The sequence below is a fragment of the Brassica napus genome, chromosome C9, assembly GCF_020379485.1.
Source record: "Brassica napus cultivar Da-Ae chromosome C9, Da-Ae, whole genome shotgun sequence".
NCBI lineage: Eukaryota > Viridiplantae > Streptophyta > Magnoliopsida > Brassicales > Brassicaceae > Brassica > Brassica napus.
This window is the reverse complement of record NC_063452.1, coordinates 26,412,322-26,437,539: the sequence shown is the minus strand read 5'-3', so window position 1 is coordinate 26,437,539 and position 25,218 is coordinate 26,412,322. Positions and strand designations below refer to the sequence as shown.

At 31.6% G+C, this 25,218-nt stretch overlaps 5 protein-coding genes across 13 annotated transcripts; 3 read left to right on the top strand and 2 right to left on the bottom strand.

Annotated features, from left to right (window-relative positions):
* Positions 1–25: 25 nt before the first annotated feature.
* On the bottom strand, positions 26–3,999 carry LOC106349080 (cysteine-rich receptor-like protein kinase 25). The gene is made up of 7 exons (XM_013788975.3): positions 2,173–3,999; positions 1,954–2,094; positions 1,246–1,367; positions 952–1,162; positions 646–883; positions 429–579; positions 26–352 (listed from the first exon to the last, which is right to left on the bottom strand). The coding sequence occupies exons 1-7, from the start codon at positions 2,990–2,992 to the stop codon at positions 26–28; spliced, it is 2,010 nt and encodes a 669-aa protein (XP_013644429.1). The 5' UTR covers positions 2,993–3,999.
* Positions 4,000–4,903: 904 nt separating this feature from the next.
* LOC106349081 (probable UDP-3-O-acylglucosamine N-acyltransferase 1, mitochondrial) lies at positions 4,904–7,370 on the top strand. 9 transcript variants are annotated; one of them, XR_007328490.1, is made up of 10 exons: positions 4,904–5,183; positions 5,842–6,057; positions 6,145–6,221; positions 6,314–6,363; positions 6,449–6,513; positions 6,592–6,643; positions 6,734–6,804; positions 6,866–6,955; positions 7,029–7,100; positions 7,210–7,370. XR_007328490.1 is itself a non-coding variant. In XM_013788980.3 (10 exons), exons 1-10 carry the CDS (start codon positions 5,029–5,031, stop codon positions 7,273–7,275), a joined length of 891 nt encoding a protein of 296 aa, XP_013644434.1. In that variant the 5' UTR covers positions 4,909–5,028; the 3' UTR covers positions 7,276–7,370. The 9 variants fall into 9 exon arrangements, 8 of the variants coding, with proteins under 8 accessions (XP_013644432.1, XP_013644434.1, XP_013644441.1 ...); XM_013788980.3 differs by having other exon boundaries at positions 4,909–5,183; positions 6,889–6,955; XM_048768265.1 differs by having other exon boundaries at positions 4,936–5,183; positions 5,847–6,057; positions 6,889–6,955.
* LOC106366850 (NDR1/HIN1-like protein 26) lies at positions 7,268–8,121 on the bottom strand. Its single transcript, XM_013806519.3, has one exon. The coding sequence runs from the start codon at positions 8,119–8,121 to the stop codon at positions 7,426–7,428; it is 696 nt and encodes a 231-aa protein (XP_013661973.2). The 3' UTR covers positions 7,268–7,425.
* Positions 8,122–10,494: 2,373 nt separating this feature from the next.
* LOC106349085 (ubiquitin domain-containing protein 7SL RNA1-like) lies at positions 10,495–11,618 on the top strand. The gene has a single exon (XM_013788990.3). It carries the CDS (start codon positions 10,592–10,594, stop codon positions 11,279–11,281), a length of 690 nt encoding a protein of 229 aa, XP_013644444.1. The 5' UTR covers positions 10,495–10,591; the 3' UTR covers positions 11,282–11,618.
* A 2,956-nt stretch (positions 11,619–14,574) lies between these two features.
* Positions 14,575–15,945, top strand: LOC106349084 (polyubiquitin 11). The gene is made up of 2 exons (XM_013788989.3): positions 14,575–14,776; positions 15,132–15,945. Exon 2 carries the CDS (start codon positions 15,132–15,134, stop codon positions 15,819–15,821), a length of 690 nt encoding a protein of 229 aa, XP_013644443.2. The 5' UTR covers positions 14,575–14,776; the 3' UTR covers positions 15,822–15,945.
* Positions 15,946–25,218: the final 9,273 nt, after the last annotated feature.

The window sequence follows — 25,218 nt, the reverse complement described above, 5'->3', positions numbered from 1 at the left end:
CACTGTTGGAACTACATGGAAAAAGTCAACGAGGATAAACAATAGTGATTGAAGAATCATCAACAGACTTGCTTGTCAAAGATTGATCAGATGGAGAGGCTCCTGACCGTTGAACTCTGGAGTGTCTCATGGTTCGGAGAAGAAGCCCAGACCGTTTTGGAATCGGTAAAGTAACAGTGAAGCTGTTCATCATTACAAGAATGTTATCCATTGAAGGTCTCTCGGAAGAATCATCTTGAACACATAAGAGAGCAATGTGAATGCATCTGATCACTTCATTTGTCTGAAAACTCCCTCTCATTGCTTCATCTACTAACTCCAATGGTGAATTCTCTACCCATAGCTTCCACACCTGCAAAGTTACTTTTTCATTGCTCCTGATAACAGTAATAAGAAACATTCTTTTATTGGTATATATATCCACTCACACATGTGACTAAATCTCCAAGACCATCCTCTTCATAGAAGCTACTGTTTTTCTTGCCGGTTATAAGTTCAAGAACCAAGACTCCGAAGCTATAAACATCTGACTTCAGAGAGTACTGCCCGTGGATTGCATATTCTGGTGACATGTATCCACTAGAGAGAGTACTTGTTAGAATCAAAAGATTTGGATTTACAAAAAGAAGAAGAAACAACTCTTACTATGTACCGACGATTCTTTGAGTATTGGCTTGAGTTTGATCAGCACCAAAGATCCTTGCCATACCAAAATCTGAGATCTTTGGACTCATGTCTGCATCTAAGAGTATGTTACTCGCTTTAAGATCACGGTGAATGATTGTAAGCCGTGAATCTCGATGTAAATACAGTATTCCTCGAGCTATCCCTTCAATGATCTTGTATCTTCTTTGCCAATCCAAAAGTCTGCTCTTCTCAGTATCTACATACAAGGAAACAATCATACAAACGCAAAAGAACTGAAATGAATGATAATTTGGTTATTATTACCGAACAGAAAGTAGTCAAGGCTTTTGTTTGGTACAAACTCATAGACAAGTATCTTCTCATCTCCATCTAAACAATATCCCAAAAGCTTAGCAAGGTTTCTGTGTTGTAGCTTGGCGACTACATCAACTTCGTTTTTGAATTCTTCTGCTCCTTGTGTCGAGCCTCGAGATAGTCTCTTTATGGCTACTGTTTCTCCGGTAATAAGCTGTCCCTGAATGGTTTTTACTGTGAACTTTTACACAAAAGTATCTTTTTGGGTTTGTTGAGTTATTATGATCACAAAGATTTAGTTACCTTGTACACTTCACCAAACCCGCCATGACCAAGCTTGTTACTCTCTGAAAACTTATCTGTTGCTGCTTCGATTTCGCTGAACTGGAAGTGTAGTGTTTCTGTTGATGTAATACCATCTTCATCTGCATTCAAAAATGACGAAAATCTCAAAGAAAAAACTTTCAGTAAACTAGACTAGTCTTCTGCATATTATCCGGAATCTGAAAACCGGCTGAAAAAAACGGAAACCAAAACAGGACCGAAATTTAGAAAAAAACCTTAATGGTTTCTATTTCTCTAAACTTAGAAAACCAAAACCAAACCGGGACCGAACCGAACTGTATCCAAATATTCAAAATATAAAAAAATAAAAAAATGTTTATAATTTATATATATCTAATGTAATTTATAAATAAAAATATCCAAAACCCCTAATTATCTGAATTTTTTCGGTTTTTTCAGGTTTAACTTAGGTTTTCGGGATTTCTTTCGGTTTTTGGCTTTGAACACGAACTATTTCTAATTTGGTTTTCCACTTTGGTTTTATAAAAAAATAGAAACCCGATCCGAACCCGACACTACCCAAACCAATCTGATCCGGAAAATCTTCGGTTTCTAAACAGGTCCTAAACACGCTAATCCGAATAACCCGAGCTTGACCCAAACCAAAATCCTTAATGCCCAACACTAAACTAGACTAGCAAATGACAAGATTGGCTCAAACTTTACCTAGATCCTCTCCTTCACCACTGAGCTTATTCCTTCTTCTTCTTCTTGCCAGTAAACAACATGCAGCACCAAGAAGTAACACGCAGACAGAGACCGGTACAGCCACCGCGGTTACTATCACTGTCGAGCTCTTGCCTTTCCCTAAACACAATATCAAAAACTATGTTTCTATGTTCATACAGTATCAAGATTTGTGTTCTAAACGTTTCAAGATTTCACCTGGAGGCTGGGAAGAAAGCTGCGGCGGTGGGGCAGACACATTAGGTGGCGGCGTAGCCGCAGTAATAGTTTCATTGTAAAACGGATAAAGCTCATATCTAAAGCTACAACTCGAAGCGATTACTCTCCCGCCAATTCGTCGATCACAACATAAAGGCAACCAGTTAATCGTTTGTCTCAAACAGCTTTCGCAATCAAGATTAGTCAAGTCCGGCGTGCACTGCACAAGGCTATAAATGGTCTGAAAAACCGTGAAGTTCGCTCTCTCCGTAGCAAACTTTATCGAGCTCGAAGCCGCCTTCACCGAGACATCGATCAACAAAGCAGCCAAAGACTCGTTGAAACGGCTAAGTTGGCTCTCTGTAATGTTTTGCGTGTTGGACAAGAAAGCAGCAGGCATAACCCTCATTTTACCTACGATACTTTGATTAGAGTATCTTACCATACACTCGTCGTACCAGATCACCGTCTCCTTCTCTCTTGGACACCTTTGGAGCGTTTCGTTGGCCGCGAACGTGACGCAATCACGGCAAATTTCGGCTGAGACGTCTCCGCGGCAGAGGAAAACGCCGTAGACTCTGTTGTTATCATCACCAGCGGTTGCGTTATCAAAACGGGAGGCGTAAGCTGCGTTTGGAGAGGAGAGAGATGAGAGAACGGTTCGGAGATTGGTTAAGTAAGTGCTGTTTCTTGTGAATGTTGTTGTGTTTGGACATATGTGGAAGAGATAAGTTGGATCTGTTGCAGAAGAAACAGTGTTAAAGATTATAAAGAAGAACACTGAGATCAGAGAAACAGAGGATTTGAAACAAGAAGACATGTGTATTATTCTGTTTTTCGCTCTGTTTCTTTGAGATTATTACAAAATGATAGATAATGGGTTTGAGTTTCCTGATATTAATCATGGAAGTTTCTTGGAATTGAGGTTAAGGTCTAATTTCTATGATTATAAGTTCTTGAGTCGTTGATAATTAAGATTGTTTAATCAGATTTTTCTTTTGAAGCTTCGATATCCATTGGTAAGACTTGTTCAGAAAATGAAACTAAAAATGTTCTGTCAGAGATTTGCAAGATGTGTCGTAATCAATAATCATTGACATAATGATGTTGGTTAAATAATCTTGTTTGGTCAAAGGTTGCGGGAATCTTACAAATTAATAATGTTCTAAAACGCGGTCGGCTTGGCGAGTACGCGTCCGACTATATGGTGATCGGAGACTCACCGCCGCGAAGAGGGGCAAATCGGAGGCTTGAGGTGGTGCAACGAGTTTTTTCCGCCTTTACCGTAGAATAGGAAAAAAGTGCCGAGTAATAGCTCCGAACCGAGTCTAACCCAATCTCAAAAATCTAGCATATCAGATCTTAAGCTCCGACCACCGTAATACCGGATTACGGTGTTCACACTGCGTTTGGGCAATAGAGAGAGGATAGGTAGAAGAAATTTACAGATGCATAGAAACTGTAATAAATATTTGAGGAAGAAGAAGACTTATTTACAAGTCTACCATTCATTAAAGACAAAAAAAATAAATAAAAAGAACAAAAATGAACATAACACTATTCAAAGTCGGGATGAATTGAAACCAAATCTCTTTAGTGTCCACTACGCCACGTTTACAAATTAGTTATCTAACCAAATTTAAATTGATTAATTATATAAGGGCTAATCTCCAAAATAGCACATTTCTAAGTTTATATCACAAAAATAGCACTCAAAAACTAAAATGACCAAAATAGCACCTTTCTAAGTTTATCCTTTGAAAATTTTAATTTTTTTATTTTTCAAAATTTGAAATCTTATCCCCAAAACCTCATTTCTCAACTCTAAACCCTAAACTCTAAACCCTAAACCCTAAATCCTAAACCCTAAACTCTAAACCCTAAACTGTAAACCCTAAACTCTAAACCCTAAACTCTAAATCCTAAACCCTAAACTCTAAACCCTAAACCCTAAACTCTAAATCCTAAATCCTAAATCCTAAACTCCACCCTTTAACTCTAAACCCTAAGTTTGTGACTTTTGATAAAACATTAAGTGCTATTTTTGTGACTTTTGACCGTGAGTGCTAGTTTGGGAACAAAAACTTGATTTAGTGTTATTTTTGTCTTTTTCTCATTATATAATTATACATTTATATCGAAATGCACCCGTAAAAAGTTTAAAAACTAGGGCCTTGTGTATAACCAGCTTAATCTCCAGTTTTTTAGTAACAAGCTGGACCCAGAATTGCCGAACGCCTCGTATATTCATTAGGGCAAATCTCCAAAATAGCATCTTTCTAAGTTTACATCACAAAAATAGCACTCAAAAACTAAAATGACCAAAATAGCACCTTTCTAAGTTTATCCTTTGAAAATTTTAATTTTTTTATTTTTCAAAATTTGAAATCTTATCCCCAAAACCTCATTTCTCAACTTTAAACCCTAAACTCTAAACCCTAGACCCTAAACTCTAAACCCTAGACCCTAAACTCTAAACCCTAAACCCTAAATCCTAAACCCCACCCTTTAACTCTAAGCCCTAAGTTTGTGACTTTTGATAAAACATTGCTATTTTTGTGACTTTTGATTTTAAGTGCTAGTTTGGAAACAAAAACTCGATTTAGTGCTATTTTTGTCTTTTTCTCTATTCATTATCCCAACTATATTTTTTGCGAGTATAGTCTTGAGATTAACATTTAAGTCCCTATAGTTTTAGTGTTATTAAAATAGACCCCTATAACGTTTTAGACATCCACAATTTTGCCGTTATAGTGGACAGAACCGTCGCCAATTATCTGAACCAAGATCTTCCGAACAAGCTTCTTCTTTTTTCTTTTCTTCTGGTCGTGTCGCAAGCATTCTTCAGTTTCTTCTATGGCGACAAACTTGCGGAGACTTTTCTCAGTTTCCGCTCAAGGCGTCCTTTTGAAGAAGAAGCTACCAGGCTCTTTCTCTAGTTGCCGAAATTTATGCGTTTGCTCCGGTCAAACAACTGAGTCCATCACTGTTACTTCTTCTCCATATGACGGGTGAGTCTCACTGCGAACTTATCCCTTTCTAAAACACGAGTTCTGCTGTGTTTGCATTGATCTCATCTAGTTGCTGTGCGCACCACGTGTTTGTGGTAATGTCGCTTTGAGAATATGTGTCGAAATTTTCATCTGAGACCTCTCTTTATCAGTTTTGTGTGTAAGTAAGATAGATCTGAAATGCTGTGTTCTGATGCTTGAAGAATTGCAAGATGAACATATTTGTGAAGAGAAGTCTTGAATATGGCATTTAGATGGCGAATCATTTTTATGTCATAAAGATTGATGGTGAATTTTTGTTTGTATGCTTATGTAGTTAGCTGTTGATGATACAGATACTTCTTGCGGTGGGTCTCAAATGCCTCTTTATTAAGTTTCAGAAAAGATGCTGTGTTATGATGCTTGAGGAGAAGGTGTTCGATATAGTTTTACAGCATGATCATGAGGAATACAGTTAGTTAAAAAGCCCAGATGAACAGATTTTTGAAGAAAAGTAATTCATGATTTTGAAGAACATACCATATTAAGAGTCTATGTAATTCATGATTTCCAAAGATGGTGAATTTTTGTTTGTATTCTATGTAATTAATTAGTTGTTGATGATACTTCTTTTCTTGTGTGTGTGAGTGTTTTTTCTTTTCTTTTGTAACTGTAAAAGATTAGAGACAAGTCTCGGAGGTGATGCTGACAAAGGGTTTCTAAGATGGGGAAATGGAGGAGGAACATACCATAGCTCGGCCGTAATTGATTCCTCGGCTCTGGTTGAGTTTGGAGCAGTAGTTCACGAAAAAGCTATATTGGGTGCCGAGGTTCATGTAGGATCTAACACTGTTGTTGGACCATCAGTCAAAATCGGTCCTTCTACTAAGATAGGGTAAACGTTTTGCTGGCTTTACACATCTTGCACATGTTATTAGTAAAAATGTTGTAAGAATTTTTACTTGCTGGGTTTTGTCTACAGGTATAATGTTTCAGTTAGCAACTGTAGTATTGGCGAGTTATGTGTCATCCATAATGGAGTCTGCGTTGGCCAAGATGGTATGGACCAGAGCATTTAACTTCTGAGTGTAACTCAATATGCTTTTCCTCCTTTATCTTCTGAGAATTGGGATTGCTCTTTGACTGTTCAGGATTTGGGTTTTACGTGGATGATCAGGGAAACATGGTGAAGAAGCCTCAAGTAAGATTGCTTTCTTGAATCTGAATACACTAGTATTTGTAGCACTTTTTCTCTTTAGTAATCCCTTGTTTCTTGTTCTCCTTAGGCTTTAAATGTGAAGATAGGGAATCGTGTGGAAATTGGAGCAAACACATGCATTGACCGGGGCAGGTAAGCAGACTATTTCCTTGAAAAAAAACTCGATATAACATTGTTCACTATCTCCATAATTTTTACAAATCTATGCAGCTGGAGAGAAACAGTGATTGGGGATGATACTAAGATAGACAATTTAGTTCAGGTGCGTCTTAGATTTCTGTATCTTGTAACTCACCATAGATCCGGTGCAAAATGAGAATAAACATTATTTTTTCTTCTTCTTGTGATGCAGATAGGCCACAATGTGGTTATTGGCAAGTCTTGCTTGCTCTGTGGCCAAGTAGGCATAGCTGGTTCAGCAGAGTAAATGCTTCTAGCCCTGGAATCTGAATACCCTTTATAATTCTATTGCATGACATTTTAGCTTTTGGACAATGTTTGTTGTAGGATCGGTGACTATGTAGTTTTAGGAGGACGTGTTGCAGTTCGAGACCATGTCTCAATTGTATCCAAGGTTAGTCTTCCTCTCAAGTTGATTAATTTTGTCCGCTCTTCATCTAATATCCGGTTTGGTTTTTGGTTAATAGGTTCGACTAGCTGCAAATAGTTGTGTTACCAAAAGCATTACCGAACCAGGGGACTTCGGTGGCTTTCCTGCTGTAAGCATCTCTCTGTGTCTGACTAAAACAAAAGCTAAAACAGAGCCAGACTCTGTTTTTTGCTTCTAAAAAACATTGTTTCTTCTTACAAAATCTGTTTTTATTGCAGGTACCAATTCATCAATGGAGAAGGCAGATTGTAGAAGCTAAGATTTTGAGCAAGAGGAAACCATAACTTATTACATTAACCAAACTCTTACTTTCTGTAACCAAACATTATCTTATGTTTTCATACACTCTCAAATCCAAATTACAAGAATTTAAAATCAATCAAAAGGAAAAGTAAAATACAAAAGATAAAACAACAAATAACAAATCAATCAATCTAAGTGAAGTAGACAGGACACCGTTTATGGTTAAACTTGGGCATGATCAAACCGTCCGGTCCAACCACTATATTGCAATTAGCATGCATCCTGTGGTGCCTACTAATCCACCTAGACAGTTTAAACCGAATAACTGAAACTATATCAAGCCTAAACGTCACCGTGCCTAGAGCTCGATCGTTACTAAACTCAGTCCAACGGTTACTATTCACCGTTAAAGAAGCTCCTGTAAGAGTCCCACTCACTATCGTTGTGTTAGTCGGCTGCTGGAAAAACGGGCTTAGCAATGGGCTTGACCCGACCCGCTGATCTTTGTAGTAGATGAAACCGTCCATGGAATCAAAGAATACGCCCATGTGTTGGTTAGGGTTATATATGGTTACGTTGAAAGCAACTCTCGCGTTCTCGAATCCTGTAGGCTGGTCGAGACCTTGGACCACGAAGTCTTGGATGTGGAACCGTGGTCGGTGAGGGCGTAAGCTGAGCCAGAGGATGAAACCAATGATGCCTATGAAGAATAGGACCAAGAGGAACATTGCGCAGATGAATTTGGATACTCGGGTTGAGAGACTTTCTTTGACCCGGTGAGCATAGTAGCTAGCTGAATGGTGACGCTTCATGGGTTGAGTTTGAGACCGGGGAGTTTGAGACCCGGGACTGGACCGGATCGGGATAGTTGTCCGGTCTGGTGTCATTTCGTGCTTTGAGTATACTAGGATGTTTTTTTTTTGTATGGGAGGAAAGTTTGGAGTGTTTGGGGGTTATGTATGAAAAAGAAAAGTAAATAGTTCTTGAAGTGTATGGAGAAGAAAAGAATCAGGTTACGTAAAGTGAACACAATGCATGTAAACTTTTTTTTTGTTAGTTTTTGTTAATTATTGAGAATAATCGTATAAAGCCTCTGAAATACAACTTGTTAAAGCTGTTATATTTTAGTCATATACCTATGAGTTCATGGTCCCATATGTTAATTTTTTTTTGCTAAAGTGTAACATTCGAGAATAGAAAATAATGAACCAAAATTTTGTGGTGTACCTTAATTTAAAAAAAAAAATAAATAACAAAGTATTCAAAATGGGAGAATCAGTTGGGATTTGTTTCTTGTTCGTAGCCTCGTATGTCTATTTCTATAAAGCTAAGAAGCTCTTATATAGAAATAATAAAAAGAGTGAAGACCACCATCATTACGTTATGTTACAAATAATGATGTTATGATATATAATTTTTTTTGCAATACCACAGGTCCACAACAAACATAAATAGGTGTAATTATGGAGTTCTTAATTTGTGTTGAATGTCTTGAATCAGAGTAAAGCTGAGTCAAACACCATCACTACTCAAGATTCCATCCATCACATAACTAATTTGACAATATTATTTTTGACCAAATTCACAACAATAATAATGTGCTATTTTGTGTAAATTAAATCCGCCACAAATAATTAATATAAATTTGGTACAAAATAATAAATATTAATGGATAAAATTAGCCCTGCGATTTAAATTTTTCGAAACCGAACCGTCGGTTTTCGGTTAACCGAAATTTTGAAAACCAATTCCGAAATTAACCGAATAAATTTCGGTTCGGTTGTCGGTTAATTTCAGCTTTCAATTTTATTTCTGAAATTAACTGATTTTTTTTTTGGTTTTTGGTTCATTACGATCTAATTTTCTAAAAATATTAGACATTTTTGGTTAATTACGGTCTAATTTTCTAAAAATATTAGACATTTTCGGTTAAATTTGGTTATTTCGGTTAAATTAAGTTATTTTTGGGGTTTTCGGTTAACTTCAGTTCAATTTGTCGGTTATTTTTGGGTTTTTTTTTTAATTTTTGTTAAAAATCGAAAACCGAACCGAATCAAAAACTAAATTATTTTTCAAGATCCTACCAAACTTAAAACCGAAACCGAACCAAAAACTGAAAATTTTGGTTCAGTCTGGTTCCGTTTGGAAAAAAAATCGCAAGGGTAGATAAATGTTCCAACTAACAAATTCATACTCAAAATCCAAATTCATAAACTAATATCCAAAGTAGTTATTTACTTCTTTTTACATTTAGCCAAATTTTTGAAATTTTACAAGTTTTTTAAGTCACCTACTTTATATTTTCATGTCTCATTTAAACGAATTTTTTTTGACATATATATGAAGATATTATCTTATAGTGCTCATAATAAGGAATCTGATGCTTCCAAAATCCGGTTATTTCGATAATCGAGTTGCCCCAAAAATAGTTCCAACGATCTCATCCATAAATATAAATGATTCTAGAAATTAAACAACTCGACAAACTTGACTTTTTAGATAAGCCGGACAAAAACAAGTTTTAAAAGTACAAACGAGAAATTTATTATATGATGAGGGGGTAGATTTTTAGTTTGGAACCAATTATTGTTAATAAATCAGATTTACCACTTGTTCGGGAACGCGCTAGGCGTTAGTCGGGAGGTCGGGTTAGACCTAGCACCTAAAGAGAAAATCGGGGATTAATCAGAAATTATGCGGAGCGGAATTTTTAGATTGTTTACTATGTTATAAAACATGTTAATCTTTAATTGTGTATAACATTAATACATTTTCATGTTTAAGATTGTATAAAATACATAAATAGAATATATAAACTTAATATAGTGTAATTTTCATCAAAATTATGAATATAAATGATATTTATAAAATTTTAGATCAAATAAATAAATAAAATTATTATTAAAAAAATTAAAAAAAATAAAAAAAAAGATTAGGCGGCTAGGCGGTCATTTGGACGGTCTAGGTGGAGAAAATCAGATATCCGATTTTTAAAACGATTTGGTATAAATCGGGACAGAAGAGTGACGCCGATTTTTAGAACATGGGATTTACCTAACCATGAAGTGGAATGATGATTCGAACCATCCAAAAACCACAATACTTTAATGTAAACCAAGACAATAACTATAACAGAATTTTATTGTTTCGTATAATTAGTTTTTCTAGTGATGTTGCTGTCAAGAAAAAAAACAATGAAAATAAACTGAAAGATAATAGCATTTTCGATATTAAGAAAGAAAAAGAAAAAAGCGAAAAGAACAAAAAAAAAAAAAAATGAAACCAAGAATCCATGAAAATAGGTCAGTCCAGTAGTTAACACATAATGAGGAAATTATCGTTACAAAAAATCCGAAGATGACGTTACGTTACTTTCCTCTTCATCCTCAGTCTCCATTAATCTTGAAACACCTGTTGATATATCACAATATGGATGTGTTCTTCGAGGTACAAAGAGGCCCAACGTTCTGCATTGAACTAGGTTACTGGGACACAGTGCTAGAGATCAAACAAAAGATCGAAAAGTATCAACGTATCCCTGTCTCCAAACAAACCCTTTTCTTCCAAGGCAAGGTCCTCCAAGACGATCACGACATCGAACAATGTGCCATCCTCAACAACTCTCATCTACAGATTATCAGCTCTTCACCAGGCACCGACCAACACCGCAACAACAATCAAGTGCTCAAAACCGAGCAATCTCCACCGTCAAACTCAACAGAACCGATCATTAACGGTCAAGATTTGCCTGTCATGATGGCTAGGACCAACAACAACAACAACCCTAAGAAGCTGAGAGTGATGGTGCTGCCGAAAAGCGGGACAATGAAGATTCCGGTGGAGGTGAACGCGAGTGACAACGTGGGAGAGCTGAGGAAGGAGTTGGTTAAGATTCAACAGAGGTTTCAGATAAGTCTGCCTCAAGAAGGTTATTTCTTTATATACAAACAAAATGTGATGGAGGATGACCGGTCATTCCGGTGGCACCGTGTTGATCATGGTGATACGATTGAGATTTTCAACGGAAGTGTTTCTGGTGGTTCTTAGATCTGAACAACCTTCTCCTTCCTCCTCATAGCTTTGTTATTCAAGTTAATTTTTTGCTATCTTCCAAAATTGTCTTTTGTTTTCACAGCTTTCTGCAACTAAAAGACATTACTAATAAGATAACATTTGATCTGAAAAAGAGGAACTTGTTGTTATTGACCAACTTCTTGGTAACATTTGAGCTTTGAGTAGTGTTTGAAAAGGCTTTTCTATCGGATGATCTAATTGACAAACATTAATTGTTTTATATAAAAAAAGTTAATGATAATCTTTAATTAAGAGGTATAAGATGAAAAGATTTTCAATCAAATGTAAAATATTGGTTGAACAAAAAGGAAAAAGCTTGTTCATGTCAAGGGAACTCGCTTCCACAGATATTGGGATACTTTTTGTATCCACAAGCTAAAAAGGCTGGAACTTTGCGTGTACTACAAAAAACAAATAGGTGCTGAACCTTTAAGGTTATTTTTCCAGAGTGAAGAAGAAAGAATCTTCGCGAGGAGTGATAGTATTGGTCAAAAGATTATCTGTAGAACAAGGAATACAATCGCTGTTTTGAATGACAATCCATGGACTAATAATGTGTTTCGAATTCATGATGAGCAATCCAGGTGATGGAGGCACATGAAATGTAACGGAGCTATAGGTGATCATCATCTGGAAATTGAATCTAATGACTCCTCACAGTAATAATCTGCCAAATTCACAAGCTGTTGTAGACAAGAACATAGGACACATATGTAACCAGATTACAAACTGAGCTATCTATTTAATAGAAACTGCTACACTGGCCTACACTTCTTGCCACTAACAATCTCAAGAACCAATACATCTTGTCCAGTCTAGCTTCCTCTTTCAGACGCATCTTTCGTACTTCTGTTAGGAAAAACAACATAAAGCCCCCTCCAGTAAGTAGAACTATCAACAAATAAAATCATTCGACAAGGCTTTCATTGACTGAATAAACCCGATATCTTAAATACGAGCCAGGCCCAGACAAGGTCCGTTTTGATGTGTAAATTAACTTAAACTATATTTTGATCCGCGCATATGTATTTTTTAAAAATATATATGATGCTATTTATTTTTTATGTCACTATTTAGAGTTGCGCCAAAAACTCGAATTCGAAGAACCGAACCGATCCCGATCCGAATAAGTAGTACCAAATCCAAACCAAATAAATTAAATATCCGAATTATTCAAAATTTTAGTATTTGAAGAACTGAAACCTAATCCGAACCGAAACCTAATCCGAACCGAAGTGTTTTGGGTATCCAAAATAGATTTATATACTTAATTATTTTTAGATTTAATATATATAAAAACAACATGAATATATATGATACTTTTAAGTTTGTTTAAATACTTGAAAATATATACAAATAATCAAACGAAAATATATAAAATAGTTAAAATATACTCAAAATTCCAAAATACTTAAATAATTTGTAATTCTCTATCCAAATATTTAAACCAAGCCAATTTATATGTTAACTTAGGTACTTTGACATATGTTATTCAAATGTATATGTAATATATTCTATTGTTTATAGATTTTTAAACAATTAAAGAATATAATAAATTTTTATTTTTTTAAATAATTTAAATTGGTTATCCAAATCTGAACCGACTCCTCAAATATCTGAATCGAACACGAAATCCCAAACAGACCAGAAAACGAATCCGAACGCCCACCCCTAATCACTATTATATATCCTATATGTGTCATCATCGTAGGTTACAAAAATATGTGTTATCATATAATTAATCGTATTTTATACGTACAATCAAATAAGTAATCTTATAATTAATAATATTTTATACGTACAATCATATAAATAATCACATATATTATATTTTTAATTTCAATGTGAAATATAAAAACCATAATTTAAGTTGGTATTTGAAATTGGGCTTTGTATTGTATTTTTCTTATATATATCGAAAACATTTTTATAAATGGTTATTGGAAAATATGTTAGTAAAAATCAACTTTTGAATATATGTATATTTTTGAATGAATTTTTAATATAAATCAATTTTAAATTATTATTTTGATTTGGATATGTATATCAAGTAACATAAACTCATTACTTTTTAATATAATGTAATGGATTTTCAATTTTTTTAATAGCACAAGCCTATTAATTTTCTTTTTAAGTTACTGTTATCTATGTTTCCAAACAGCACTATATTTTTTTAACTGTTATCTATGTTGCCAAACAAAAATTTAAAGTAGATAGCACGCCCATTGCCTTTAGACCCATTTGCTAATTTGATACCAAAATCATGCAAATATGCTTGACCACTAAAAATGAAAACATTTATTTTCAGGAAAATTTCTTAATTTTAAAATTCAAAACTAAAAACCCCATTTACCAACTTGATACCACAATCATGCAAAAATATCCAAAACCACTAAAAAATAAAAAACATTATGTTATTTTCAGGAAGATTCTATTTTTTTAAAATTAATTGAAAACTCCAATTGCATTAAAAAGGAAAAAGAAAGAAAAGAAAGAAAATAGGGTAGACAGAGTCGGACCCATGGTTCAATTATTGGCATTTTTAGCTGACAAAATGACTAGAATAGCATTAAAAAGTTTTTGTCACAAATATAGCCTATAAAAATAAAAATGATCAAAATAGTATTAATATTTTATTAAAAGAGATAAATATACACTTATACCCCAATGGTAAACTAATTTAGACATTAGAGTTTAGAGTTAAGGGGTGGGGTTTAAGATTTAGGATTTAGGGTTTAGGGTTTATGGTTTAGGGTTTAGAATTTAGGGGTGAGTTTAGGGTTTAGAGTTAAGGGGTGGGGTTTACGATTTAGGGTTTAGGGTTTATGATTTAGGGTTTAGGGTTTAGAGTTTAGGTTTTAGGGTTTAGAGTTGGAGAGTGAGTTTTTGGGAAAAGATTTCTTTTGAAAAATAAAAAAAAAAATTAAATTTTTCAAAACATAAAATGCTATTTTGGTCATTTTAGTTTTTGAGAACTATTTTTGTGACATAAACTTATAAATGTGATATTTTAGATTTGCCCTTTTTAGCTCCACCGTTGATTAAAAATAAAAGAATGATAATAATAGCATCGATCATAACGATACGTTAAATCACAGCGTCGGCTTCTGTTACGGCCGGTTAGAAACTGTGGTTGTTGTGGAGTTAGTAAAGAAACGGCGTTAAAATAGAATGCAGCCAAGCCAAGACACTAGTCGTGGGGTTATCAACTCAAATATACTTTTCCTAAACCTAAAATCAAGGCAAAGAAAAGAAAAGATTATCTTCCATTAAAAAGGTTGCGTGTAACTAACGCTTAATACGTGTCAAACTCTTATTCGGTATTGCTTCACAGCCATAGCTTTCTCGTGACCGAGTCTTGCTCATCCTCTTGTATAAATCAAACCCTAAACACCTCTTCTCATTCACAAATCGATAAACAAATTTTTCAACTCTCTCTCTCTTTCTCTCTCGCGAATTACGATCAAGGTTAGATTCGTGTTTCTTCGAATAGCTGTTTCGTTCGATCGCAATTGCTCATCTGTTATTTGAATTTGATTCGGTTATAGAACTTGTTGATTTTGATTATTACGATTAAGGTTATATTATCGTTTCTTCTTCTTTGATTATCTGTTTCATTGGATCGTTATTGATCCTCTGTTCTTCGAATTTGAATCGGTTACAGCAGTCAAATAATTGAGATTAGACGAGTAGATCTCGTCGTGATTTTGATTTTAGGGTTGGTTGTGTTGCGATTCTTCCTGTTCTGTGAATGATTTCTTTGTTGTTTTCGCAATTGATCTGAGTTAAAGAGTATTGATCTTCATCTTTTGGTGAATTACAGATGCAGATCTTCGTGAAGACTCTCACCGGAAAGACCATCACCCTTGAGGTGGAGAGCTCGGACACCATCGACAACGTCAAGGCCAAGATTCAGGACAAGGAGGGAATCCCACCGGACCAGCAAAGGCTTATCTTCGCCGGGAAGCAACTCGAGGATGGACGTACTCTCGCTGATTACAACATCCAGAAGGAGTCGACCCTTCATCTCGTCCTCAGGCTCCGCGGTGGTATGCAGATCTTCGTTAAGACTCTCACCGGAAAGACTATCACACTCGAGGTGGAGAGCTCCGACACCATCGACAACGTCAAAGCTAAGATCCAAGACAAGGAGGGTATTCCTCCCGACCAGCAGCGTTTGATCTTCGCCGGCAAGCAGCTCGAGGACGGCAGAACTCTCGCTGATTACAACATCCAGAAGGAGTCGACCCTTCACTTGGTGTTGCGTCTCCGTGGTGGCATGCAGATCTTTGTGAAGACTCTTACCGGAAAGACGATCACCCTCGAAGTTGAGAGCTCCGACACCATTGACAACGTCAAGGCTAAGATTCAGGACAAGGAGGGAATCCCTCCAGACCAACAGCGTCTCATCTTCGCTGGCAAGCAGCTTGAGGATGGTCGCACCCTTGCCGACTACAACATTCAGAAGGAGTCAACCCTTCACTTGGTGTTGCGTCTCCGTGGTGGCTTTTAAGTCTCTTGTCCTGTGTCGTATCATGAAACAACAATGTCTGCGTTTCTTTAAAACTTATCATGGTTTGTGTGTTGGAGGCGTTAAAAGCCTCTATTAAATAATTGATGAACTCTGTTTCCTATCTCTTTTAAGACCATTCGAATGTTTCCATCTCGACTCTATTCATAAATGTTTTGCTGTTACTTCTGAAAGCATACGGTAATGGGGGGTTTTTGTAGCTTGAAGTTGTCTTCAGCGATAGGTGAAGTCTTAGGGCTATCACACTCTGCACTTACTGGTCATCTCTTCAAGTTCAAGTGTAACGTGCCTGCTTATATTCAATAGCTTAATAAGAAGGTTAGTAATTTGGAAGACTGTCATTCCGAAAGATGTTATCAATGGTGTCTTAGGTCTCGTCTCAGGTCTTTATTCGCAAAATTGAAATTGGTTAATAACAGAGGTTGGTCGAGTTTGCATGTTAATGGGGTCGGGTCATAATTTTTGATCGACCCTAACTGTTTTAGGCTGGATTATCGTACAAGTAATAAAAAGAGGATATAATCCTTGATAGAGTGTACACATAGGCGAAAATAATCAGCCAATGAAAAATTATATTTTTGCCTTGTCACCTCTTCTATTTGTTTTTACAAAATAATCCTTTAACTTTTTACTTAAACAATTATAACCGAAAATGTTTTTTAGTGAAATATATTATTTATATAAATAGAATTATATTTTTATTTACATAATAGTTTGTAAATAAATATTTAGTGTAAATAATATCATAATTTTATAAAATACTAAAATAAATTGGGTTGGTTTTCAATGTTCACAAACTTATAAAAGAATATATCAAGAATATTCTTTTCAGGAGAGAAAATAGAAAAATACATCGGAGACAAATCCATCTCTACTATAAAATTTCTCTATTTGAGAGAAAAAAAATAGAGAAATACATTGGAAATGGTCTAAGGCATGGCCGACGTAAATGATCGACGTTGAGATTTCAGCTTTTCTGATTCTTACTATTCTAATGTTTCAATATAATTTGAATATTCTCTTTGTTTTATAATATAATGGTTTAAAAGTATTTTTTTGTTTCAATTTTCCTTTGTTTTATAATATAATGGTTTAAAAGTATTTTTTGTTTCACTATATAAATTGTTTTTATATTTCAATGTAACTTTATATTTATTGGATATTGTGTGGCCAATTAAATTATGTAAATTATTGTGTAATTGATTAAATTTATATATTAAATGACAGTTTTCTAAAGTAATAACTCTTAAATATTACAGATTTTAATTAAAATTGATTACATTTTGAAACAGATAGAGTAATGTATAAACTAACTCTATATAGATACAAGGACAAAATTGTAAAGTGGTACCACCTTGAATTTCTCTCATTCTGTGCATTCCTAATTGGAAGGAGATAATCAACATCTAATATTCTGTTACTCTCAGTATATTAGAAATGGTCGAACCGTAAACCAATTAAGGATCATGCAAGAAAGACATAAAGATGTATTCCCAGTTATCACAAATATAGAACCAATTCACAACAACAACTTAATTATGTCAAGTGTAGGACAACAGAGAAGAGTTTCCATACCTTCTAATATTATAATATCTCACTATACTAGTGGCTAAATCAGTTTTTTCTAATACAAATACTCACTCCATTCTTGGAGTTAAGTTTTTTTATCTGATGATATTAGTAGTTTGATCCCAAAAAAAGAGAAACGGCCGAACTGTACATTGTAATTGGAGAAAGAAAACAAACAAAAATCAACTAAAGACTTTTAAGATATATGAAACAAAAATTGGAAATAGCAATTCTCTGCAATTAAAGAATAAAGAAATAAAATTGTAAAAATACAAAATAAAACAAAAAATATACACAGAAAGAAAGATTTAGTAAAATAAAATCATAATATAATTTCCATAATTTATAGTGCTCAGTTACACTAAAAAGTCTAAATTTACAATATACACAATTTTATTTACATCTTTAAACCTATTGTCTAATTAAAATGATTCTAAAAAAAATGCCAGCATGAACAGTTAGAAAATATACGATAAAATATAATGCATAACGTTAAAAATACATTATTGATCACTAAAAAATTATTTTAGTAGTAATAAAAATGAAATGACAACACATTTATTAAAAGTATTTAAAACCATAAAACGACACGCAACAAGGTGTTATTAAATATACAAACTACAAATTAAATATGCTCAACGCAAACACACATAAAAATGAGACATCATATTTGGATATATTTAAATAAATAATTTCAAATATATTATATTTTTGATAATTTTAAAACTACTTAAAAAGAAACTAAATTATTAAAAAATTAATATACAAATAAAATTAAAGCAATATTTTGTAACATCAAACTAATAAATGAATAAAAAATATATTATGTTAATAAAATAGAATTTAGATTTTAAAACTTCTAATTCATGTAATATTACAAAATTCAAAATTTTTGTATTACAATTAATATTTTACCATTAGATATATTAAAATAATATTCTAGATCGATATTCAATTGTCAGTTTTTAACTATTACACGTAAAAAAATATTATTAAGTACTTTTTTTAAAAAAAGATGTTTTATATTTTAAGTAGGTTATTGGAGTAATTTTTCTTTTCGTGAATTTATTCGAAAAGAAATTCCGATCTTTTAAACTAAGATAATTTATGTTCTATACATAATTTTTTTTTATATAACTCTAAAATTTCGGACTTGTTTTTTCATATTTTATTAGTTAATTGTGTTAAATATAATAGAAATACTTACTTCAAACTAAAAATATAAAAAAAAATCAAATTTAAAAATTAATTATATATAATTTAGTATACAAAAATTCACATACAAATAAAAATGATAAATATAAAAAATTTAAATATATTTTCTGTGCGTAAAGGATCTAGTTTCAGTAAAGAAAAACTATCAAAGAATTCAGTGAGGTCTTAATTGACTGACGAAAGCAAAACCAAAACAAGGTTAAACCGAGGACCAGGCCCAACCGATATGTGAATTAAATATAGTTCAACTTCTAAAATCAAATTTATTATAGATTAATACATACTATAGAACAAAAAGATTCCCTAGTTTTAATTATAAACTAGATTTTGATGTTTATTTTTACTTTTGTATATATTGATATTTATTTTACATAATTAATGGTTTATTTTTTTGAATATTAATCGTATAAATTCGTATTATTTTTCCAAATACAATAGTTTTATAATTTACATATAGTAATCTAATTTATTGCTTGAAACCTTTAAACTTTTTATTATATTTTCATCCATTTCATTTTATATGTCATCTGGTTTCTTTACACATATTAAATATAATTAAATTTTCTACTATACGTTTAACTAATAAATTATTTTATTTTATTAGTTAACGAGTTAAAAATCAAAAATAAAAAATATAAAAATATAAAAATATATATTAAAAATATTAAATGACACTTATAATGAATTATATTTTAAATTTACAGTTCTTTTAAAAAAATTAAATTTTACAAAGGTAATTAAAATGGAACGAGTGAATTTTTTTTATATTTGATTTGTGTTTGATTGTTGTATGAATTAATATATGTGTTAAACAACGTATTTCAAGATCATTTATATCACTAAAACAGAAACTTTCATTTTTTTTTCCTTTTTTTTCCTTAAATGAAAATGTCAATTTTACAGTTATACTCCTAAATTAATTTTAAGAAAATTCATTAATATCACTTTTGTCTTCTAGTTTTGGGGCTTCAGACTATATATATATTATTTAATTCATTTCATTTATGACCCGTTGAAAAAGTATATTCAAGCAATCATAAATTTAGTTTCATTAATAGATTTAATCACATTGTATGCTTTTAAACAACGGAAATAAATTATCTACATTAAAATTATAATAATATTGATCACTAAAACCTATAATTTAAATGCATAACATAAATCAATTCATTTACTTTATATGACAAGTCAAACAGTTTATTCAGTTTTATGTACCATTATAAAGTATATGAAAAAACTAACCAATTTTTTTAAAAAATATTATATGATTTTTTGGATTTTTTTGGGTCAACCATGTCGGTTAACATATTTTTGACGGGTTTTGGGTTTTATCAGATTTTTAATAGGTTTTCATTAAATTTGAGTTTTGTGAAAACATAGCGGTTGGTAAAACTTATGGTAAAATGCTACACGAAGAACGTAAGCGAGTCCGGATAATATACGATCAGAAGGAGAGGGGCTTTATACCTGAAGGGCACGAGACACACGCAAATCCACTGGACGAAAAACATGCGTTAAGATGAAAGAGACAACATCTGGTATGTTGTTTCTACGAGTGAATCAACTTTACCTGCCAAGGGCAATCAAATGAGGCACCAAGACACTGGGATGATACATCCTTAATCGCGCCGTCGAGGAGAAGCTGGTATGTTGCTTCTACGAGTGAATCAACTTTACCTAAATATGGCGTCCAATTTTAAACAATTTTACATTCTCTAGTATGGTAGCACTCTTGTTTGAAAATATAGTTTGTGTGGTTTATTTATACACTGGGACTAGGATAAGCTTGCGCTGGGTAAAATTATATGAAAATTATTTAAGAAATATCGTATAGAAAAAATTTGGGTGAATGATCTATTTCCCCATGAGAACTATCGTATAGCATCAGATCTCCATCAAACTATGATTTCGTGTTAAAACTCCATGAATTAAAGTTGTCAACTTATTTCTCTCCAAATTATAAGTTGTAAATTGATTTCTCCCCAAATCTATAGTTCGGAACTTAATTGTCCATAGACCATGGTTTTAATCAGTTTACTATTAACCCACTAATTTTAAACTAATTAAACCCAAGAAAACCTTATTTTTTTTTTTTTTTTTTAAACTGATTCATCAAAAAATTGAATCAAAATTGCCAAAAAATTGTTCGTCTGATAAAAAATTCTGGGAATGACTTTTTTTTTGTGTGTGAATCAGTTTTTTTAAATAAAAAATTAGTTTGAGATTTTTTTTGGTTTAATTAGTCGGTTTAATTCGGAGAGAAATAAGTTTACAACTTTAAATTCATGGAGTTTTAGCACGCGGTCATAGTTTGGTGGAGATCTGATGCTATACGATAGTTCTCGTGGAGAAATAGATCGTTTACCCAAAAAAAATTAATTTTTTTTGTCAATTACATAATTTGTTTACTAATGAACTGATCTCATTTTAAAAAATATTTTAGGTCAAAAAATATTTATCGCATAAAAACCTAACGTTTAAGCCGAAGAATCTCATACCTACTAATTGGTTACAATGAAACTATGCCAGCTCGGTTTTATATCATGATTTAGCAATTTAAAAGTTAATTATGGTTATGAGAAGTTTACGTTCACGTGCCAATCCTATCTATCTTCGATATTTTTCTCATTTTTGTGTCGTTTTGGTTATTGCTCGATATAAATATTGATTTTTGAGTTTATTCTCATTTCTTTCTTTTATTTTGGCATGAGATTTAGAAAATGTTTAAGATTCAAAATTATTAAAGAGATACATACTTAGGTTAAGATCTGCGCCTTGTGCACAATAAATACTTACTTTATATTTTTCTGCATATTATGAAATAATAAAATAATAATTATATATTAAATAACTAAGAAATCAGTTACTATTATGTAATAAATTGGCTTGCACATATAAATCAAATGACCGCTCTTGTTTATTCGCAATCATTTTAGAATAAATAAATCAAAACAATCAATCTTATCTATCGTATATGATATATAATTAAATTTAAATGGTATGAAGTATATATATAAACACCTATTAAAATAAAATGATTTATTTATATGATTTTATTATCATTGTATCTTATTATAGAAAAAAATTTAAACATTGATCACAAAAGTTTATGTGAGACTTTTAACAGTTTTATTAATTTATACTCATTTTGAAAAATTCAAAATACAACATATACAAAAAAATCTAAATTTTTAATATATGATCAATGTAATTGTGTAATTTATTTTAATAGTAAAGAATTAAATAAAAATGATAGAAAACATACCGATTATAAGCAAATCTTCATTATTTAAAATCATTTATTATTGTATATATCATAATCACATTAGGTAATTTCGAAGGTTTTATATATGGAAAAAATATATAATAAATAGCCACCTTGCTTTAGTTAATATCATATGATATCATATAGTTGGTATTAAATGTTTCCAGTGAGATATAAAAATCAAATTGGACCAACATGTTTTTTAATTTCAATGTGAGGCTGACACATAGGACTACTTAACTACCTAATTAATTGACACATAAGGATCTTTTTTAATTATTACAAAATTGAGGTTACATCTTCTCAAATGTTCCTCAATTAATATATAGGGGATAAGATCTGCGCCTTGCGCAGGGTAAATTTATATGAAAAATATTTAAGAATTATCGTATGGAAAAAACATTTATATTATTGATCGAATTAATATATTTGGCCCTTAAACAATTTTTTAAAATTTTTTTTGTTAATTACATAATTTGTTTACTAATGAACATATACAAAAAAATATAAATTTTTAATATATGATTAATGTAATTGTGTAATTTATTTTAATAGTAAAGAATTAAACATAAATGATAGAAAACATACAGATTATTAGCAAATCTTCATTATTTTAAATCATTAATTACTATATATATCATAATCACATTAGGTAATTCCGTAGGTTTTATTTAAAAAAATAATATATAATAATAGTCATCTTGTTTTAGTTAATATCATATGATATCATATAGTTGATATTAAATGTTTCTAGTGAGATATAAAAATCGAATTGGACCAACATGTTTTTTAATTTCAATGTGAGGCTGACACGTATGACTAATTATTAATTAACTACCTAATTGATTGACACATAAGCAAGTGGTCTTTTTTAATTATTAAAAAATTTAGGTTACATCTTTTCAAATGTTCCTCAATTAATATTAAGGTATTTAGAAAGAATATATGTTTGGTATAACAAACTGAAATATTTTTAGATATATTTATAATAAAGGAAATTAAATATTATGGGAATTGTGTTTACAATTATATCATAAATTTAATTGATCTTAATCAATATTGGAGATTTTGATAAGTTTGGTTTAATAATTTGTTATTTACATTACGGCTACAATTAAATATGGAAATGGTTGTAGCCTATGATGAGAATAAAAACAGACAACTCAACTATTCAATCTTACGAAAACTACTATAGTGGCTGGTTTATGTTGTTTATGAGTATTTCTATAAACCACGTGTGTAGTCGAAGTACATAAAATGCTATAATTTTGTGAATAAATATGAGTATAAAATTTATGTTTAAATAAAATTTTATTGTTCGGATATTATTACGATGATAAAAACTAAAATAAGAATATTTTTAAAAACTAACTTGTTCTCTTTGTATAGTTTACAAAAAAGATAAATATCATTCATATTAAAACTGCTTTTAGACTTTTCATTAAGGACGACTAGATTTTAGTCCGCACGTCCGTGCGGATATTTTTATATTTCATAAATGGATTTGATATTATTACAAATGTTTTAAGTATATAATTTTCATTTAGTGTTATATATTGTGTAACTCTATAATATTACTGTTTATATTTTTTATTCGGCATTATTAATATGTAGTGATTTGTTTAATATATTTTACTTTGTTATTATTTTTATTACTTATGAATATATTTTTGAGTTATATAAAATAAAATAACAATCTGAAATAATCAAATAAATAACCTCTTCCATGATATATTTTTCTCTTTAATTAATATATTTTGCATATAATACATTTTTAAAATTTATTTATTTATATTATAGAAAATATAATTGTTTAAGATAATTTATAGTTAAATGTTGTGTTTAAAAAATACTCTAATATATAGATTATTTTAGTATTTTACGGAATTTATAAGTAAAAATATTGTTTTGTTTAAATAATATAACCATATTATTTTAGTAAATTTTATACGTAGTAGTATGTATCATATTATTTTCGTAAATTTTATTGATATAGGATATTTTTTGGATTTTATGATATTAAGTTTTTTTTTTAAATTAAGATTTCAAAATATTAGATTCCTTTAATTCTTACAACATATATAGTTTATTTTTTCGTGGTACAATTAAAAATTATTCTTTATTATCTATTATTTTATCTTTTGTAAAATTAGAAATATTATATTTTGAGTTTAATATTTATTTTCAAAATTGTATATTTTATTAAGAAAACTTTGGAAAATTACACAACTATTATGAGTTTGGAAGATTACATGAATATTGAATTTGTTTTTGTTATTACACTAATACATTATTGGAGAAATTTTATGTTTACCACTTTCATGGTACCACTTTTCATCATTACCACCACTAAATGGACATTTTCAAAAATACATTTTTCATTAAGTGGCAAAAGACTCTTATATCCTTGTTACCGTACCGGAGAAAGGTTTCAACCGAGTGTGGTGTTTTGTGTTTTTAACGGAATGTGGTTTTTGTAAGTTGTATTATTGGTGGCAAATCTGTTTATTATGGGAAACAAGCGTTTTTTTTAAATATTGTGTGGGACCATATTTTGGTTATATGGATTCAGAGAAGGCTACTTAATTTTTTAAATGAGAGCTCTTTTATTCATAAACGTTGGAAGGTCAGGGATTACCTCACAATTGTTTTAGTATATAAACGCTATGGGCAACTGGAATATTTGAGGGAATGGTCGGGGATGATAAATACAAGGAAAATCATAAGGATGAATGGATTTTGGCGTATGGTTGGAAAGGGAAACAATGAGACTAAGAATTTCATTAAATTAGAAGTCTCTAGCTTCACGGAGCAACCAGATTTTCTTTTTAAATCGAGAGTTCTAAGTTGGAATTGCAGAGGAGTGGAAAGCAAGTGGACCATCAAGTATCTCAGGGAAATATGACATAAGCATAAACCGGATTTTTTATTTTTATATGAAACAAAACAACATACAAATTTTGTTTAGTATTTTCAATCTCATTTTGGCTATGATAATATGGTTACAGTGGACCCAATTGGACGAAGTGGTGGTCTGGTGCTTTTTTATAATAATGAGTTTCAAATTAACATTTTATATACAAGCAATAGAATGATAGACGTGGAAGCGGTGATACTGGGTAAAATTTTTTTCTTAATCTTTGTATATGGAGATCTGGTACAGAAGATGCGGGAGCATGTGTGGGAAAGGTTAACTAGATATGGGCTCGCACGTACCGAACCTTGGTTCATTATTGGCGATCTAAATGAGATTACCAGTAATCACGAAAAAGATGGGGGAGCTATCAGGAGTGCCGACTCTTTTGTTCCTTTTAATAACATGATCAGAAA